General features: G+C 39.7%; 1 protein-coding gene across 2 annotated transcripts in view; it reads left to right on the forward strand.

Annotated features, from left to right (window-relative positions):
• Window positions 1-18717, forward strand: part of ANK2 (ankyrin 2) — a 226624-nt gene that overhangs the window by 192730 nt on the left and 15177 nt on the right. For both annotated transcript variants that reach the window (XM_080796920.1, XM_080796921.1), the window contains 6 exons: window positions 1562-1594; window positions 3509-3530; window positions 6493-12744; window positions 14302-14376; window positions 16250-16381; window positions 17353-17496. In XM_080796920.1, the coding sequence (XP_080653046.1) occupies window positions 1562-1594; window positions 3509-3530; window positions 6493-12744; window positions 14302-14376; window positions 16250-16381; window positions 17353-17496 (6658 nt within the window). The remainder of the gene's footprint in view (window positions 1-1561; window positions 1595-3508; window positions 3531-6492; window positions 12745-14301; window positions 14377-16249; window positions 16382-17352; window positions 17497-18717) is intronic.

Below are 18717 nucleotides of genomic sequence, written 5' to 3' on the forward strand. Positions count from 1 at the left end.
AGATTATATATTATTAAATTCAGAGCAACCTCATGAGTTTTTATCTTGTTGCTAAAATAAATACTTGTTCATCTTGTAATCCATAATATTTGGGGGTATCAAACTAATTCTTCAACTATTTTTAACATGATTATTGTACAAAATGCTCCCATGTTACAAGAGATAGATTTGAAACATTGTTGAAAAGGAACAGTTCATTAATTCCTGACCCAAATTCTCCTTACCGGATACTACTTTCTATTCAGACTGCTCACCATTACAGAATTCCTAGCTTACTCTGATCAAGTTGACAACAACTGAACGAATTAAATGTTGGGGATAACTTAATTTTTATTACTTAAAAAAAATTTAACAAATATCTTTTCAGTGGGAAACCCCATTCTCCCCACTGCCCCCCGCCATGGTGGTCTATAGGGAGCTGTAGAGGTTGTCAGTGTGTGTACTAGAGGTTGGGGAGGGGGACAAGTAATGGCAAGTAAGACCTGGAGGAGATGTAGAAATATATTTAAAACCCTAATCTTGACTCCACAAAACAAAGCATGGCCAACACTTCTTTTTACCCACCATGGTCTATTTTTCTTAATCAATTATTCTTGTAAATAGAGATCAGACACATAGGGAAAACCTCATAGCATCATGGTTTAACATTGCAAATTCTCATTGTACGATAAAAATGAAATATTATCTGTAGATGTAAACATACGTGTTACTCCAGTAATTGGAATACAGCAGTAGGTATATCCACCCAAATGAACATAATCTCATTTCACTCCAGTGATGGAAAATGTACTTTGGGGTTTGTAGATTTGTGAGTCACCAAAGAGGAATGCCCGATAAGAAGCACAACAAAATATAGACTGTGGGCAGCCCACCTGAGTGACATATACATGCGAATGAGCTTTGTCTCTGGTTTCAGTGAACTTTCAGTGTTCTATAAAAGCATTTACTTTATTATTACACTGTATTTCTAAGTTGAAACATATCATTAATGCCATGATGGTCCAGGACAGCTTTCCAGTTCATAACTCAAAACAAAAAGGAAAACAATGCCAAACATTGTATACACTTCAGATAAACTTTAGAATTGAGTAGTTCTTTATTATAATAGAACTCCTAAATATTGCCTGTGTATTCGAAATATTTTCACCATATGCTTATCTGTGGCCTTTAACATTTTCAGCCAGTATCTGTAATGACTGGGATATACCATCACCATTTCTCCAGACATATGCATCAAATCCATTAACTAGCAAGCTTTAAGGTTCTAGTAACCTAGTATCTGAAATAAGTGTATTTGTAATTTTAGTTATTTTGCTTAATAAATTAGTGTACTTAGGATTTTGGTTTTTTTGCTTCTTGAATCTACAGACTTCTATATTTAAATCAATCCTTTAAAATTTTTGTGCCTGTCTTCTATAAACTGTCGGAAGAAAAAAGAGTATGCAGACTATATGCTTGCCTGTTGATGTTTGTTGGCAGTGTATTTAATCTTCTCTTCTAAATACTCTCTACTCTTCCTGCTCTCTTTTTTCCATCTTGCATGGCATCTTGGGGCCACAAGGAATCAGAGTCAGATCAAGAACAGGAAGAAGAGGTAATTGTATGACATTGTCACTTGTTGATGGCTGTATTTGCTATAACCGCTAATAAGAGCACACAGTTAACCTGTGTTCTTAGAAGGGTTATACAGTTTTAGTAACTGAAGGGTCACAGTTTTAGTTAACCTCTCTGAGCCTCTGTTTTCTCATCTCATGGACTGAATTCAAGGAATAGTAAAACTTTCCCTGTAAATTGTTACCCTGTCTCTGTGCAGTAATTTATGTTTCTCTACTGATTCCTGAAGGCCAAGCCATTATTTCAGTTCTCAGAGGTTGGTTTGGCGATACCGGAGGTCAAAACTTTTTTTTTTCCCCTAATATTACTAAGACATTATTTGTTTTTTGCCTCCCATGTCTCCACAAGCTATAGAGGAGTTTTCCAGAGGCTACACTGCATATGATGACATGATCACTCTGACTCTGGAGTGGGTCCTTGTGTGCACTTGGGTTCTAGCATTTTCTCAGTTTTAATGTATAAAACAGAAATTTACTTGTATATATGAAACATAAAAGTTCTTCAAGGTCCTCAGTAATTTTTAGGGGTATAAAGTAGTCTTAAGACCAAAACATCTGAGAACCACTGAGACTAAAAACTTTAAGGAATGTGCAGTTCAACCATTAGACTGTAATATTATAATGCGGAACTCTACTAATAATGAGCACTTCTTAGAGGTAGACTCTTTATTAAGTGCTCCATGTACCTCATCAACACTGATCCTCAAAATTGCCCTGTGAGTTCTGTGCTGTCTTATAATAGATGAAGAAAGCGAGTCTTCAAGAGGTTTCCTTGAAGAAAGAACCATTTGAATAAGACCTCTTTGATAGTTCAGGCACATTTGTGTTTGTTTCCCTTATAAAGATTTGAAAGCCCAAACATCATCATAGAAATGATAGGAAATTCAGTCTGCTTGCCTATTTACATATTGGTTCCTGTTTCTAAGATAGACAAATGCAATTGTTACTAGTTGCACATAAAGATTTTCAAATGTACTTGTATTCTATTTTTAGTGTTATTCCGATGGATTTGGAACACAAAAACATATAAAGAAAAATATAATAAGTACCCTTGTACCCACCAGCTTAAAATGTAAGGACTTTTTAGTGCAGAGAATTGCCCTGAATTTGCTTTTGACTACTGCCCTGGCAGCGGAGGAGGACAAGAGGGGAGATGATAGCCTCATTGTCCTGCTGTATATAACTATATGTGAAGTAATTGTGACAGGACAGATGTCATCCTTTCCCTTGATTGTTCAGCCACTCTTTGTCTCACATACTGTTTCCTTCCTGCACTTGGTGACCCCCTTACCAAACCTGTTCAAAATGGTACCTACACACCTTCTTAGAAAAGCAGTGCAATTATAAAACCATTTTTTGCTATGTTTAAGTGAGTTTCTTGCATTAAGTTTTTGATTGTTCTATTGAGTACTTTTCAGGAGTTGTGCAGGACAATAGATCCAGTTTGTGTTCTTTTCAGGATTTGGAATCTTGGCTTGTAATTAATGGCAATGAAACTCCTTCTGTAGAATGTATTACCCTGGCATGCTGTTCGTTCTTTCTTTTTCTCAACTAAATTGACACTGTTTAACAGCCCCCACCCCCTCACTCTTTTCCTGGCCTTTTCCCTCAGACAGATGTATTTCTAACATCAAAAGCACCCTTGATCCTATCTTGCTGGAAATAACATATGAAAAAATGCTTTCCACCTATAAAGTCTAGAAAGGAGATTTGTTTTTTCGAAGTTAGGATGAGAATCAAGGAGACTCTCAGGAAGAACTGTAGCAAATTACTTTGACCTTCTCTAGCTTCTGTTATCTCCCCATGGGTGTGGTCACGAATAGAAGCTTATTTGCACATCATGGGGAAACCAGACGCAGTTTGTAACCATTCAATTTATGTATGTTTTCTTTCAGATCGATATGACATCAGAAAAAAGTAAGATTTTAAATAAAATTGAGTTTGTTTGAAAGCTGGCTACACTAAAGAGAAGCATGAATTAAATTAATGCAGCTAGATGCCATTACTAACCACTATAATAATTATATATTTATATTGTCCTTATTAATCATTAATGTATATTTAGAGAAGCAGCTTGGCCAGTTAAATTACAAAAAATATCTAATTTGTGAGCTAATTAGCAGTAAAATGCAATGATTATTCATCTAAGCATTCACTTTCTTTTGATACCCCTGTTACCCCTGCTATTGCTGTTACGCTTGTTTAGAAACCCACCCTACCGTTTTTGTCCTTTTGTTAGCATAACATTGTCATCTCATTTTTTTTTTTTAAGCACTGACATGACAGTATCACTTTTTATATTAAGCAACACTGACTTCGGGAGAGCTCTCATTATTTTTGTAGGCTACACCTGTGAAAGTGATACTGTCTTAATAGTTCTCAGCTAAAGCTCAGCCTCCCCCACCCCACCACCTCACACCTCTTACTGTGGTGAAGTGTAATGGACTGCTTTAGGGCTGAGGTCTAACAGACTTCTGTGAAACTTTCTGGAAAACAAAAACAAAAACAAAAAAAACCAAGAATGCAAAAATCAAAACCTCCTGGATGAAATTACTAATCGCAACATTGTGCCATTATAGAGCTAATTTTAAATAATGAGGCAAATCCCAAACATAATTTAGTACAGAGAGAACTGGTTTTTACAGACCTTAAGGAGCTATCTTAGAACTTATTTTGGGTTTATAACAATTAATTAACATTTTAGTTTTGGGACCTATTTCTGGTGACTGGTTTCTTGTGTGGAAGAAGTTAAAATTTTCAGATTTCTTTCTTGCTTCTATGCCCCCAAAGAGTTTAGGAAAAAAAAAATACTAATTTTTATTATTTTTATTCGTTTAAAAGTTCATTTTGATTCACTGAATTTCAGGTTGCTATTCCCAAAAGGAGAAAACTAAGAAGCACATTTAATATGGTCATCTGGCCCTATGCAATGATCTGGGGCTTTTTTTGTTTGTTTGTTTTGAAGACCTAGTACAATGTAAGTTATTAAGATGCTTTTTTTTTTTTTTTAAAGATTTATTTATTTAAGAGAGGGCAGGAGCAGGGGGTGGAGGACAGAGGGAGAAGCGGACTCTCTGCTTAGCAGGGAGCCCAAGGCAGGGCTCGATCCCAGGACTCCAGGATCATTACCTGAAGCTGAAGGCAGCCTCTCAATGGACTGAGGCACTCAGGCACCCCCAGAATGCTTTTAATTGAGAGTTTCTTTGCTCTTATGTTAAATCGTCATTCAGGACTAGATTATTTGAAATTCTGAATGTTTTCATTTGGTTTGTACTTGAACAAATTTGCATTAATATAAATTATTTTAGTATATATATGCATAGTCATAGAGTATATCTCCTCAACAAATACTGATTCTCTCAAGAGAAGACTCTTATTTGTTAAAAAAGTGACATTATTGTTGCTTTAATTAATTCCTTTTTTTAAAAAAGAGATTTTATTACCCACTTTCTTCTTAAGGACTACTGTGTCTATTTAAATGGCCCTTTCCTTTGTCTCTTGAACACTAGCTAGTAGAAATTCAAGTTTAATACCTCCCCCTAGCTCAGTTATTTAAAAAAGAAAAGGGGAAAAGCTACTATATTGCTATAATGCCACAGATTCTCCTAAATGACTCCTAAGTGTGGTGAATATTTTTTAAAATTTAAACATAGATGCATTTTTTTGGTTTAAAGATAATCCTTAAATAATCTTCATCTAGGTATAAAATAATCCATAAAGAAGGGCTCTGGTGAAGGAACTCTTTCCTAAGTCTTTTCAAGAGCAAATCCTAAAAGAGTTTGACCAACTTCTCCTTTTTGCTTTGAATGGGTGCAGGTTCCCACTACCTGTCCTTCAAATATACTACTGCATTCAGCACTGACTTGTAGGGAAAGGAATATGCTTCACCACAGTAATGTTTCCATATTGTTCTAATTTCTTAACCATCCTTCTGCCCGTGCATTTTCGCAAAGCCACCACTCCCACCAGTTTCCTTCCACCTTTGCTTTGCATGGAAATAACTTGGCTTACATAAACTGTGCGTGTGTCCCGTGTGACTGTCTCTGATTTGGATTGCCATGCATCACATTTTAACTTTGGACTCACATATAAGTTTAATCACAGTTGTTGTTTTGTTGTTTTCTTCTTTCCTTTCCTTTATTTCCTCCTTGGTCTGTCCTTTATGTGTCTAAACCAGGAGGTTGCTCCAAGGAAAGGACCATGCCTCTTAGCACAAGACCATTCGTTTCATTGTTAGGTGTGAATTTTCCTTAGATGAAATGCCGGTTTGCAGCTGATTCAGACATCTTTTATATAGTCATTGTATATTGGCAGAACAAAACACTGAATTCTGGATTCTCATATGATTAAAAAACATATATGCATCATTAGGAGGCATTCTGAGTTCGCTACTACTGGCTTTCTCCTAGAGGAAATCAACTTTCTGCAATTTCTAATGCTTTTTTTCCTTTTTTTTCCCCATGTTTATATTTTTTTTCAACATTGATCTGTAACATCTGAACAATCTTGAGATATTTCTGTGTAATTTCACTGCGTTCGTTCTTTGTTTCGATCTGTGATGGTGTGTATGTGTGTGTGTCTGTCTGTCGTGGCTGTTTGTTATAGCTTTGTTGTATGTGTGGATGTGCTATGAGTGAGAAAATTAAGCAAGTTATTTCCTGCTCATTTTTCCTTTTCAGTTTTTTTTTTTTTAATTTTTCCGTTAGCCTTGCTTTGCTTTTGTATCCTGAGACCTTGTGGATCCACCATTCCCAACCCATTCTGTTGTCCCTCCCGCCACAACAGGAAAAGACACTGTGTCGTTTCAGTCCTGATTACATTTGCCAATATATTTTTTTGATTTCCATTTTACTTTCAATGTTTTTCATTCACATCAAAGATGATGAGACAGAATCTACAGAAACATCTGTCCTGAAAAGTCACCTGGTTAATGAAGTTCCTGTCCTAGCCAGTCCGGACTTGCTCTCTGAAGTTTCTGAGATGAAACAAGATTTGATCAAAATGACCGCCATCTTGACCACAGATGTATCTGATAGGGCAGGTTCTATCAAAGTGAAGGAGCTGGTGAAGGCTGCTGAGGAAGAGCCAGGAGAGCCTTTTGAAATTGTTGAAAGAGTTAAAGAGGACTTAGAAAAAGTGAATGAAATCCTGAGAAGTGGAACCTGCGTGAGAGATGAAGGCAGTGTCCCGAGGTCTCAGTCGGAGAGAGAATTAGAGGAAGAGGAGTGGGTGATTGTCAGTGATGAGGAAATAGAGGAGGCTAAGCAAAAAGCACCTTTAGAAATCACCGAATACCCATGCGTAGAAGTTAGAATAGATAAAGACCGCAACATCAAAGTAGAGAAAGACTCAACGGGGCTAGTGAACTACCTTACTGAGGATCTAAATTCCTATGTGTCTCCTCATGAAAAGCCACTGCAGACAGTTCAAGGGATAGCAGGGGAGAAACGTGACACTCTGGCTACTGGCAGGAGCTCTGAAAATGAAGGGAAAGATGCACCCTCACATGAGACTCAGAGTGCCCAGAAACAGCACAAACCAAGCCTTGGAATAAAGAAGCCAGTGAGAAGGAAATTAAAAGAAAAACAAAAACAAAAAGAGGAAAGTGTACAAGGTAGTGCAGAAAAAAGTGAACTTAAAAAATGTAGTTCGGAAGAGTCGTTAGATGAAGATGCAGGTTTAGCCCCCGAGCCCCTCCCCACTGTAAAGGCCACTTCACCTTTGATAGAAGAGACTCCCATTGGTTCCATAAAGGACAAAGTAAAGGCCCTTCAGAAACGAGTGGAAGATGAACAAAAAGGTCGAAGCAAGTTGCCTGTCAGAGTCAAAGGCAAAGAGGATGTGCCAAAAAAGATAACCCACAGGACACATCCAGCTGCATCACCCTCTCTGAAGTCAGAGAGGCATGCACCGGCATCACCCTCCTCTAAAACAGAGAGACACTCTTCGCTTTCCTCCTCTACAAAAACTGAGAGGCACCCTCCGGTATCACCATCAAGTAAAGCTGAGAAACACTCACCTGTGTCACCCTCTGCAAAAACTGAAAGGCACTCCCCTGTGTCATCAAATAAAACTGAGAAGCACTTGCCTGTGTCACCCTCGACAAAAACTGAAAGGCACTCCCCTGTGTCATCTACAAAAACAGAAAGACACCCACCTGTTTCACCTTCAGGTAAAATGGACAAACGCCCACCTGTTTCACCCTCTGGGAGAATGGAGAAACATGCACCAGTATCACCTGGGAGAACAGAAAAGCGCTTGCCTGTGTCACCAGCTGGACGAATGGAAAAGCATCTACCTGTATCAACCTCTGGAAAAACTGAGAAACACTTGCCCGTGTCGCCTTCTGGGAAAACAGAAAAGCAACCACCTGTCTCCCCCACCTCAAAAACAGAACGAATCGAGGAGACAATGTCTGTTCGGGAGTTGATGAAAGCCTTCCAGTCAGGTCAGGACCCCTCTAAACACAAGACTGGACTGTTTGAGCACAAATCAGCAAAGCAAAAGCAGCCACAAGAGAAAGGCAAAGCTCGGGTAGAAAAAGAAAAGGGGCAGATGCTAAACCACAGAGAAACACAGAAAACAGAGAGTCAGACAATCAAACGAGGCCAGAGATTTGTGGTAACAGGAGTTTCCGAATCCAAGAGAGCAGTCCGTGCTTCCTCCATAGGGTTTAAGAGAGAAGATCTAGTTGTAGAGAAGGAGAAAGCTCTTAGCCACAAAACACCTGAACCTGTTCGGTCAGCACCAGAAGAAGAAAGCCATAAAGAGAGTGACGTTCCCAAAGAAAAGCTGACCGATGAACAGGGAGACATGGACCTCCAGATCAGCCCAGATAGGAAAACTTCCACTGACTTTTCTGATGTCATTAAGCAGGAGTTGGAAGACAATGACAAATACCAACAATTCCGAAGAACTGAGGAGACAGAAGAAGCACAGCTTCACTTAGATCAGGTACTCACTAGTCCTTTCAACACGACATTTCCACTAGATTACATGAAAGATGAGTTTCTTCCAGCTCTGTCTTTACAAAGTGGTGCTTTGGATGGCAGTTCTGAGAGCCTCAAGCCTGAAGGGGTGGCAGGTTCTCCGTGTGGCAGCCTGATGGAAGGGACCCCTCAGATTAGTTCAGAAGAAAGCTATAAGCATGAGGGCCTCGCAGAGACCCCTGAGACAAGCCCAGAAAGCCTTTCTTTCTCACCAAAGAAAAGTGAGGAGCAAATTGGGGAAGGAAGCGAAACAACCAAGTCAGAAACACCAACAGCAGCTCGTTCGGAAAAAGACCATCCCTCAATCAAAGACGTCACTGATGGTTCTGAAGAACAAGGTGCCATGGTCACTGAAGGCACAGAGCCCTCAGCTGAGTGTTCACTGAAGGAGGCCACCCCAGACCCTTCCAAAGACACATGTCCCAGACAAGATGATTCCCTTGGCAGGTGTAGTGTGTTACTAGCAAAAGAAACACCCAAAGGAGTGACTGAGGAAGCATCCTCTGATGAGGGTCAACTTACGAATGTTGGTTCTGCCCACAAGACACACACTGATTCTGAAGCCCAGAAATCCACAAGCACTGAGCCCTCAGATGAGACAAAGGCCTCTCCACTGCCTGATGCTTTTGTAAACACAGGCACAGGAACTGAATCAAAGCCCCAGGGAGTTGCCAGAAGTCCCCAAGGGTTAGAACTTGCACTCCCCAGCCGAGACAGTGAGGTCCTCAGCCCTGGTGCTGATGAATCATTTGCAGTGAGCCACAGAGACTCCCTGGAAGCCAGCCCTGTGCTGGAGGATAACTCCTCACACAAAACTCCGGATTCTCTGGAGCCGAGCCCTCTGAAAGAATCCCCTTGCCGCGACTCTCTAGAAAGCAGCCCCGTAGAACCAAAGATGAAGGCTGGAGTTCTCCCAAGTCACTTCCCTCTTCCTGCTGCCGTAGCCAAAACAGAACTCTTCACGGAGGTGGCCTCTGTGCGGTCCCGGCTGCTCCGAGACCCAGATGGCAGTGCCGAGGATGACAGTCTTGAGCAGACGTCACTGGTAGAGAGCTCTGGGAAGAGCCCCCTCTCTCCAGACACCCCCAGCTCGGAAGAAATTAGCTATGAGGTCACACCCAAAGCCACAGATGCAAGCACACCCAAGCCAGCCGTAATTCATGAATGTGCAGAGGAGGATGACTTGGAAAATGGGGACAAAAAGAGATTCACACCTGAAGAGGAAATGTTTAAAATGGTAACCAAAATCAAAACGTTTGATGAACTTGAACAAGAAGCAAAGCAGAAAAGGGACTACAAGAAAGAACCCAAGCAAGAAGAATCTTCTTCATCCTCTGACCCAGATGCTGACTGTTCAGCAGATGTGGATGAACCAAAACATATGGAGACTGTAGAGGATGAAAGCGATGTCCCTGTGGTAGTAACATCAGAGAGCAGAAAGGCTTCTTCCTCCTCTGAGAGTGAACCTGAGTTGGCACAGCTGAAAAACGGTGGTGACACAGGCCTCTTACCAGAGCCAGTTATTCGAGTACAGCCTCCTTCTCCACTTCCATCCAGTGTAGACTCCAATTCCAGTCCTGAAGAAGTACAGTTTCAACCCATTGTTTCCAAACAATACACTTTCAAAATGAATGAGGATACTCAGGAAGAGTCTGGTAAATCAGAAGAAGAAAAAGACTGTGAATCCCATGTACTTGAAGAGAGTCATAGTATTTCTACTAATGGCCCAGATATGTCTTATGATGATCTGAACAGAGATGCTGATCAACCAGAAGACTGCGAGGGCCATGGGTGTGAGACCAGGAGTCCTAGCAGCTCAGTCACTCCCGTATCTTCAGGTCTCTACAGCTCCCCTAGGGAGGATGTCAATGAGCAGCTAGCTATCCATGAGGAATCAATACCTCTGCAAGACACTGATGAAAAAGACACAGAAGGAGAAGAGCTTGATGCTTCTCGAGTGGCATCTCTACAAGTAGATTGCCCCAGTGAAAGCTCTTCGTCTTTGTCCTCCTTGCCTCGCTGTCCAGCATCCGAAGGACAAGAATTAGATGAAGACATATCCTTTCTATCTCCTGCTACAAAAATGGAGGACACCAAAACTGACCAAGGTTTTGAGAGCTTACCGAAGGACTTTTCCATGCAAGACTCATCAATTACTACTCAAACAGATATATTGTCCATGGATGTCCCAGTGTCTGACCCGGCTGAGCCTGATGAAATCTATGATCCTCAAATAATAAGTCCTTATGAAAATGTTCCTTCCCAATCTTTTTTCTCCAGTGAAGAAAGCAAAACCCAAACAGATGCAGGACACACAAGTTTTCAGTCTTCAGAAGTGCATTCTGTTACCATCACATCCTCTGTTGAAGACATGGTAGTAATAAGCTCCTCCAGTACAACTGTTTCAATCCAAGAATCTAATTTTGAGCACCAAAACATAGAAGAAGAATCCAAACAAGAAAGCACCTTGTGGGAACAGCGATCAGATCAAGCCCCTTCATCTTTAGAGCCTTCTGTATCAAATACATCAGCAGTCGTTAGTGACCAAATCAGCAAAGTCATCATCACAAAAACAGACGTGGATTCGGATTCCTGGAGTGAAATCCGTGAGGATGATGAAGCCTTTGAGGCTCGAGTGAAAGAGGAAGAACAAAAGATATTTGGTTTGATGGTAGACAGACAATCACAGGGTACCACCCCTGACACCACTCCTGCCAGGACCCCAACTGAAGAGGGGACTCCAACCAGTGAGCAAAACCCATTTCTCTTTCAGGAAGGAAAATTGTTTGAGATGACCCGAAGTGGTGCCATTGATATGACCAAAAGGTCCTATGCCGATGAAAGTTTTCACTTTTTCCAAATTGGGCAAGAATCCAGGGAAGAGACTCTCTCTGAAGACATGAAGGAAGGGAGTCCTGGGGCTGAGCTCCCACAACGGGAGACATCAGCTGAGTCACTAGCTCTCTCAGAATCAAAAGAAACAATGAGTGATGAAGCAGACTTACTTCCAGATGACCTGAGCGAGGAAGTAGAGGAAAAGTCTGCTTCAGATGCTCAACTCAACACCCACATGGGGAATTCAACCTCCACTGAAACATCAACAGAAGAGGCTCCTTCTGAAGGCGCCGAGGACCTTCCCACCACACAAATGGGTGACATGCCTCCTAAGCCTAGTGTGAAAAAGCCATCTTGCCCTGACTCCCCCGAACCAGTTGTACACGTTCAGTTAGATTTTTCCACAGTTACCAGGTCCGTGTATTCAGATCGGGATGATGATTCTCCTGATTCTTCCCCAGAGGAACAGAAATCAGTAATTGAAATCCCTACTGCACCAATGGAGAATGTGCCTTCTACTGAAAGCAAATCCAAAATTCCTGTAAGGACTACACCCACATCAACCCCAGCACCTCCATCTGTGGAGAATGAGAGTTCCCTTTCTGAAGATTTTTTACCCAGCCTGGGTGAGGAAAGTAAAGAGGATGAAACAAAACCAAAGTCTAAAATCCCCGTGAAAGCACCTGTCCAAAGAGTAGAGCAGCAGCTTTCGCATCTAGATTCCTCTCTCCAGAAAACAGTGGCTCCTCAGGGTCAGGACATGACAAGCAGAACACCAGATAGTAGAAGCAAATCTGAATCTGATGCCAGTGCTTTGGACTCAGAGACCAAATGTCTAGTAAAAACTACAAGTTACACTGAGACAGAAACAGAGAACAGAGAGAGGGCAGAGGAGCTGGAGTTAGAATCAGAAGAGGGGACCACCAGACCAAAGATATTTACATCCCGATTGCCAGTTAAGAGCAAAAGCACCACATCTTCCTGCAAGGGGGCTGTGAGCCCTTCGAAAGAAAGTAAGGAGCATTTCTTTGACCTTTACAGGAACTCCATAGAATTCTTTGAGGAGATTAGTGATGAGGCTTCCAAGTTAGTGGATAGACTTACACAGTCAGAAAGGGAGCAAGAATTAGTTTCGGATGATGAAAGTAGTAGTGCCCTGGAAGTTTCAGTAATTGAAAATCTGCCACCTGTTGAGACCGAGCATTCAATTCCTGAGGACATCTTTGACACAAGGCCTATTTGGGATGAGTCCATTGAGACTCTGATTGAACGCATCCCTGATGAAAATGGCCATGACCATGCTGAAGGTATTTGCCAGCCACTGGGATTCCCTGTGCTACGCATGTCATAAATTTGATATAGTTTTTTTTTTGTATATCTTTTATTTGGTGATTTGTGTCTCATTTTCTTTAAGCTTTCTGTAGTGGTTACTGTGTTTGTGTAAGCCCTTTGTGTTTCGTGCTTTCTCTGTGTACTCTTGTCTATGAAAACAATCTCAAGATTGAGTAATGAGAATGCTTATGGAAAACATAAACATAATAAACAGGCAATGGTGATCTTGCCTTTCTCGAGCCGCTGCACGTCAGGCCATGCAAGCTTTGAGTTTTGTTGTTCTGGAATCCCAGGCTTAGCCTCAAATTAGGCACTTTCGCTTTTGCACATGAATATGTTGGGCTTTGTTTCGTATGGTAAGGATTCATAGCTTTTTCTTCTTACCCATAAATATTTTAAAATAATTTGTACTCAACTTAATAAATTTGTAATCATTAGGAAGCCATTTGCCCAAGAAGATTTCACATTATCACGAAATCCCAATTGTTGTGGATCTGCTTTTGATTCAAAAGGTTGGATCTCAGATACCACTGGTAAACACTCAAAGCAAACAAAACAAAACAAAAAACCATGCTCTTTGTTTTAGTGTTAGGTGAATGGAGAATACATTCTGATTAGATGCAGCAGACAACAAAAACTCAAACTTTGCATGATGTAAGTGACTGTGAGAGGATGATGACCCTTTGAATTATAAAAAAGGAAACCATAGATGGCTTTGAGAAGTAGCCTCTGGTCTTCCAATATCTCTGCAATAAAGACTATTATTCTTAAATTTGTATCATAGGAAAATGTCATGATACCTAAAATGCTTCCCATCAATTAATGGGGGTTAAAAACCAAGGGGAAAATGACAGCTTGTGGGAATAATATATAAGCTTACCTAGTAGTAAGCAGACAGAAATTTCACACAAAAGACATCTATACCTATTGATACAACAGAGACAAGTATATACACTTTTATCCTTCCTTCTTCCAGGGTCACCAGGACCAAGGAAAGTTTCTCTGGCCAGACTGAAAAAAAACCCAGGATGGCCTGATTAACCCATGATCTATGTCTCTTATAAATCTTGGATGTGATTTCTTTCAGACATGACCCAGAAGTGATCTATGCTGCCATAGGCAATAATAGGAGGTCCTAACCAGTTACTCTACTTCAGCATCCTATTTATGATTTTTCTGGTTTTTGATGAACAAGACAACTGTCTTCTGGTGGGCAGTATTCTCTGAGATAATTTAAAAAGAAAGTCCTAAGATTACTAGAAATCAACAACTTTTATAATATGTCCAGTGACTAGTCTTGATTAAAGAGATATGGAAGCAGTTGGTTTTCATGATTTATAATTAAATTGATTTCCCATTCCATTCCAGAAATCAGACAAACACACAATTTAAAAATGATTTGAAATATAATAGCTAATTTGTGCTATTATCAAATATTTGGACAAGTGACTTCCTTTCTTTGGATGATCAGTACTGTGGTTGCTCTCCTGTCGTAGACAACCTTTGGCCATTCTGTTTTTGACCTTCTGTAGATCAACAGGATGAGCAGGAACGGATCGAGGAAAGGCTGGCTTATATTGCTGATCATCTTGGCTTCAGCTGGACAGGTAAAATTAGTGTGACTTATTTTTTCAACAGATCTTGCTTCGTTTAAGAAACACAATTGCATCAGCCAAGTGTCATTAACAATGAAAAAGTATTTGTTTCCTTGGGTGAGACCACATGGAATAGTGAAAAGAATAATAAACTCTGAACTAGAAAATCCAGGCAGGCCTTCTATTATCTCTGGAATTTAGAAAAATAGAACTTTAAATTGGGGAATTTTGAGAATATACCAAATGTCACTCTCCTCCTTTGGGAGCCCTGGATATCCAAATTTTGAGGGGATTACTGTGTTTCAGAGTCATTGTTAGATGCAGTTGTCACAAAATTTAGTTGGAGATTTAACCGAGGTCTCCTTATTTTAGATACCTTATATCAGATATCTTCATTGTGAACAGTACTAAAATTTGCTTTGGTTGCATGTTGAAATACATAGGAATAAGATGTTTCACTAATTTTCTGAGAAATAGGATATTTAAGTATAAAAATTGCAATGTATGTAAAATTATTAAAAGAAAATGAATTGTAAAATCAATATGACTAGAAATCCCTAAGACCCTTAACAAAGATAATTAATAACAGGGCAGAGAGAATAGTCATTTCCTCACTTTTACACATTTAAGTAGTTGTTAAATACTGATCAGGTTTTTTTAAATTGAGGTATTTAGGGGGAAGGAAGGGCATCAAAATATCCTTGATTGACTAATTAAATAGGTGACATCCAGAATTATTTATTTTGTTTCTTAAGTATGTGTGTGTTTGTGCATAAAACGTAATATCTATGTACTTGTTGAAAATTCAAGCCCCACAACCGTACAGAATGGTAGAAAATTGAAAGTGTAAAGAAGTTTCTCTTACCTGCCTCTGGTCTTCTAGCTTCATACTCAAAAGTAACTGCTTCCACTTTCTCATTCATTCAGAAAAAAATATGCAGTACCCACATCTAGGTGTACTATTTTAAAATAAGCACAGTTTTTCTCAATAATATTCCTTGTAAATATTCCATCAGCATAGAAATATCTATCTCATTCTCAGAAATGCTATTTAGTTTTACTGTGTGATAGTATCAGAATTTTATCAGTGGCCTTTATTGCTGGACATCTAGGTTGTTTCCTGTTAATGACAAATATCATAGTGCATTGATGTATTTTCATGAGAATCTCTATAGGGCATGTTACTAGAAGTAGAATTGAATATCTGAATAAAGGGTATGTATGTTTTTAATTCTGAAAGATATTTGCTGATTGCCATCCAAAGAGTACTTATATGCACACACACACATACACACCACAGTGTATAAGTATCCATGTACTATGTTAATGGTAGACTTTAAAGGAAAATGTTGTGGCTTTTTCCCTAGGTCAATTAATGCTTCCCAGAGCTTTTATTCAAGTGACATCAAATTAAAGAAATTTATCCAACCAATGTAATATAACCACAGCCAGTCTTTATCCAAATATCCAGAAATAGGATTTACAGTACTTAAAACATTGTTTAATGATGATTAAAAGTGAGAAAGTCCGTTACTCCTGTTTTCAGTAATTTATTTTCCATTATCTTGGTTAAGAGTATAAGCCTGTATTAATGGTCCAGTCTGCATTTTGGAATTAAACGGGGCTGAATTAGGCACGTTTTATCATCCATTGCCTCAAATGTAGTGTTTCCACTGTGAATGTGATCAATTGCATACCTAGTTTTAAGGAGAACCTCCACAGTTAGGGACAGAAAAACAAAGTCATCTTGAGAGTCACTAATGCACAGGGGGAGAAAATGAACACTATTACGGCAATACAAAGAACGCGTCATCTACAAAATCACAGAGCCAGGTGTGGAGACTCTGAAGTTCTGGTGTTTATGGAGTAATATTTTCTTTTCTAGAATTAGCAAGAGAACTGGATTTCACTGAGGAGCAGATTCATCAAATCCGAATTGAGAACCCTAACTCCCTGCAAGACCAGAGCCATGCACTATTGAAGTACTGGCTGGAAAGGGACGGGAGGCAGGCTACAGGTAGGTGGGAGCTCTATGTGAAAAGCATTAGGCGAAAGGTTGAGCTCTAAGTCTTGCTCAACAAGCCCTTTCATTTAAATTCAGGAAAACAATAAAATAACGAATGCCGTCAATCTGAAATACTGCCGTAAGCAAATGAGAGCAAGCTATGACATTTCTAAAATACGCATCTTGCGTAACAATTCTTACACTACATTCCCATGACCAATGTCAATTTAGGGGAAACCCTGGCTGCTAATAGAAATGTTACTAAAGACCTAAAATTTTCTAAATATTGAGAGTGGACACCGTTCCTTTGTCATTGTTTTAAAGGTAGTGCATTGCCTTCAGTTCCTACTTCCTTTACTCCTAAATAACTTAATTGAGGGAAAGATGTCACGTAGATATTCTTTATAATGATTTGTATATAATATTCTGGCCACATCAAATCAAATGAGAAGTGATAAAGACCATTACTTCATCTCATTCTTCAGCTAGTCTAAATTTGCTACTTCCTTTAATGTCTCTCTGGAGATCACCTAGAGAGCTCCCTTATTTATAGCCAGTACATTTGCCTTTCCCTCTCTTGCCATTCTCCTAGGTAGGATTGCCAGATTTGGCAAATGAAACTAGAGGACACCCAGTTACATTTCAGAGAGTCAACAAATAGTTTTTTAGTACCGGTACACTCCATGCAATATTTGGGATATATTTATACTTCAAAATTTATTTGTTTTATCTGAAATTCAAATTTGACAGCGTGTCCCATATAATATCTGGCAATTCTATTTTAGAGCTTATGCCTAATGCTTTCCCACCTTTTTAATGCATGTATCTTTTCTGTTTCCTTATTTTTTATAAAGACCTTTAATTAAGCTTTGGTTGTTTCCTATACAAATATCAAAATTTTAGTAAGACAACTAAATAAAAGAGATCTTAAAAACAGTACCTACCCCTCAAAAGTAATAAATGAGTTTTCTCTACTATCCCAGATACCAGTCTCATTGAATGCCTCACTAAGATCAACCGAATGGATATCGTTCATCTCATGGAGGCCAGCACAGAGCCTCTCCAGGAGCGCATCAGTCATAGCTATGCAGAAATTGAACAGACAATTGCACTGGATCATAGCGAAGGTCAGACAGTTTGTGGGTGTGGGTGTGTGTTGTATCTGTGGTTAATTTGGGCAGCTGGACCACATCTTCCCTTTTAGAGGGTGGTCTGTGGACTTTAGTGATCACACATTTTTCTCATTTTATAGGTACCTAAACTGCTCATTCTTTGTTATTTCACCATTGTCCTAATCAGTTGGGACTGCTATAACAAAATGCCATGAACTTGGTGGCTTAAACAGGAGAAATTTATTTCTCACCTTTCTAGAGAATGGAAGTCAGAGGTCAGGACGACAGCATAGTCAGGTTCTGCTGAGGACTGTCCTTTGGGTTGCAGATGGCTGTCTTCTTGCTATGTCCACACATGGGGGAAAGGGACCTAGCTAGCTCTTTGGCCTCTTCTTATAAGGGCACTAATCCTGTTCCTGAGGGTCCTACCCTCATGACCCAATTACAGCCCAAAGGCACCACCTCCAGATATTATCGCATTGGGACTAGGGTTTCATCATATGAATTTTAAGGGGGTACAATCACTCAGTTCATAACGACATGGATGACCTGTCCGTTTCCCTTGCCTCAGTTCCTTGATGGCTTCTGATACTTGTGTCTGTTACTCTACATTAGCTACCCATTTCAGTGCTCACAACCAAGACTATATCATCACCACTGACTTTACTACTCTAGCTTCCTAACTTGAAGCATTACATTTACTTCCTCACCAACATTTCTTCAGACCCACTGGGACCTCCAGTCATTGGCCCTGCCATCTTGTCAGTACTCATTTATTCACATTCTCATTCTCATTTATTCACATGCTCACTCACTCTCTTCTTCCCTCTCATTTCTATTTTATACCGAGAATTTTCCTCTTCTTTCCAGCTTCCAGCATTTCTCTTCTCCTTATTCAAAGCTGATGACCACGTTTCATATTTCTTAGAAAAAATGAGAATCATCTGAAGGAAATGTCCATTTCTTTCACAAATCTACCAACCTAAGTGCATCTCAATGCCTGTACTCTGCCTTCTCTCTGTTGTGAAATGTCTTTGCTTTGCTAAAACCATCATCTTTTCTTTTTTTCTGGATCTCATCCCTTTTTATCCAGTTAAGGACCTCACTGCTATAGTTGTCCTCTGTGGCATTCTACAACTAGACCATGCTCAACAGCACTAAAACATGCTTTAATAGAGCCCATCTTCAAAAAACAAAACAAAGCAACTCCTTTCACCCCGTATTCCTCCCTGTATG

The sequence above is a fragment of the Martes martes genome (genome assembly GCF_963455335.1).
Source record: "Martes martes genome assembly, chromosome: 2".
NCBI lineage: Eukaryota > Metazoa > Chordata > Mammalia > Carnivora > Mustelidae > Martes > Martes martes.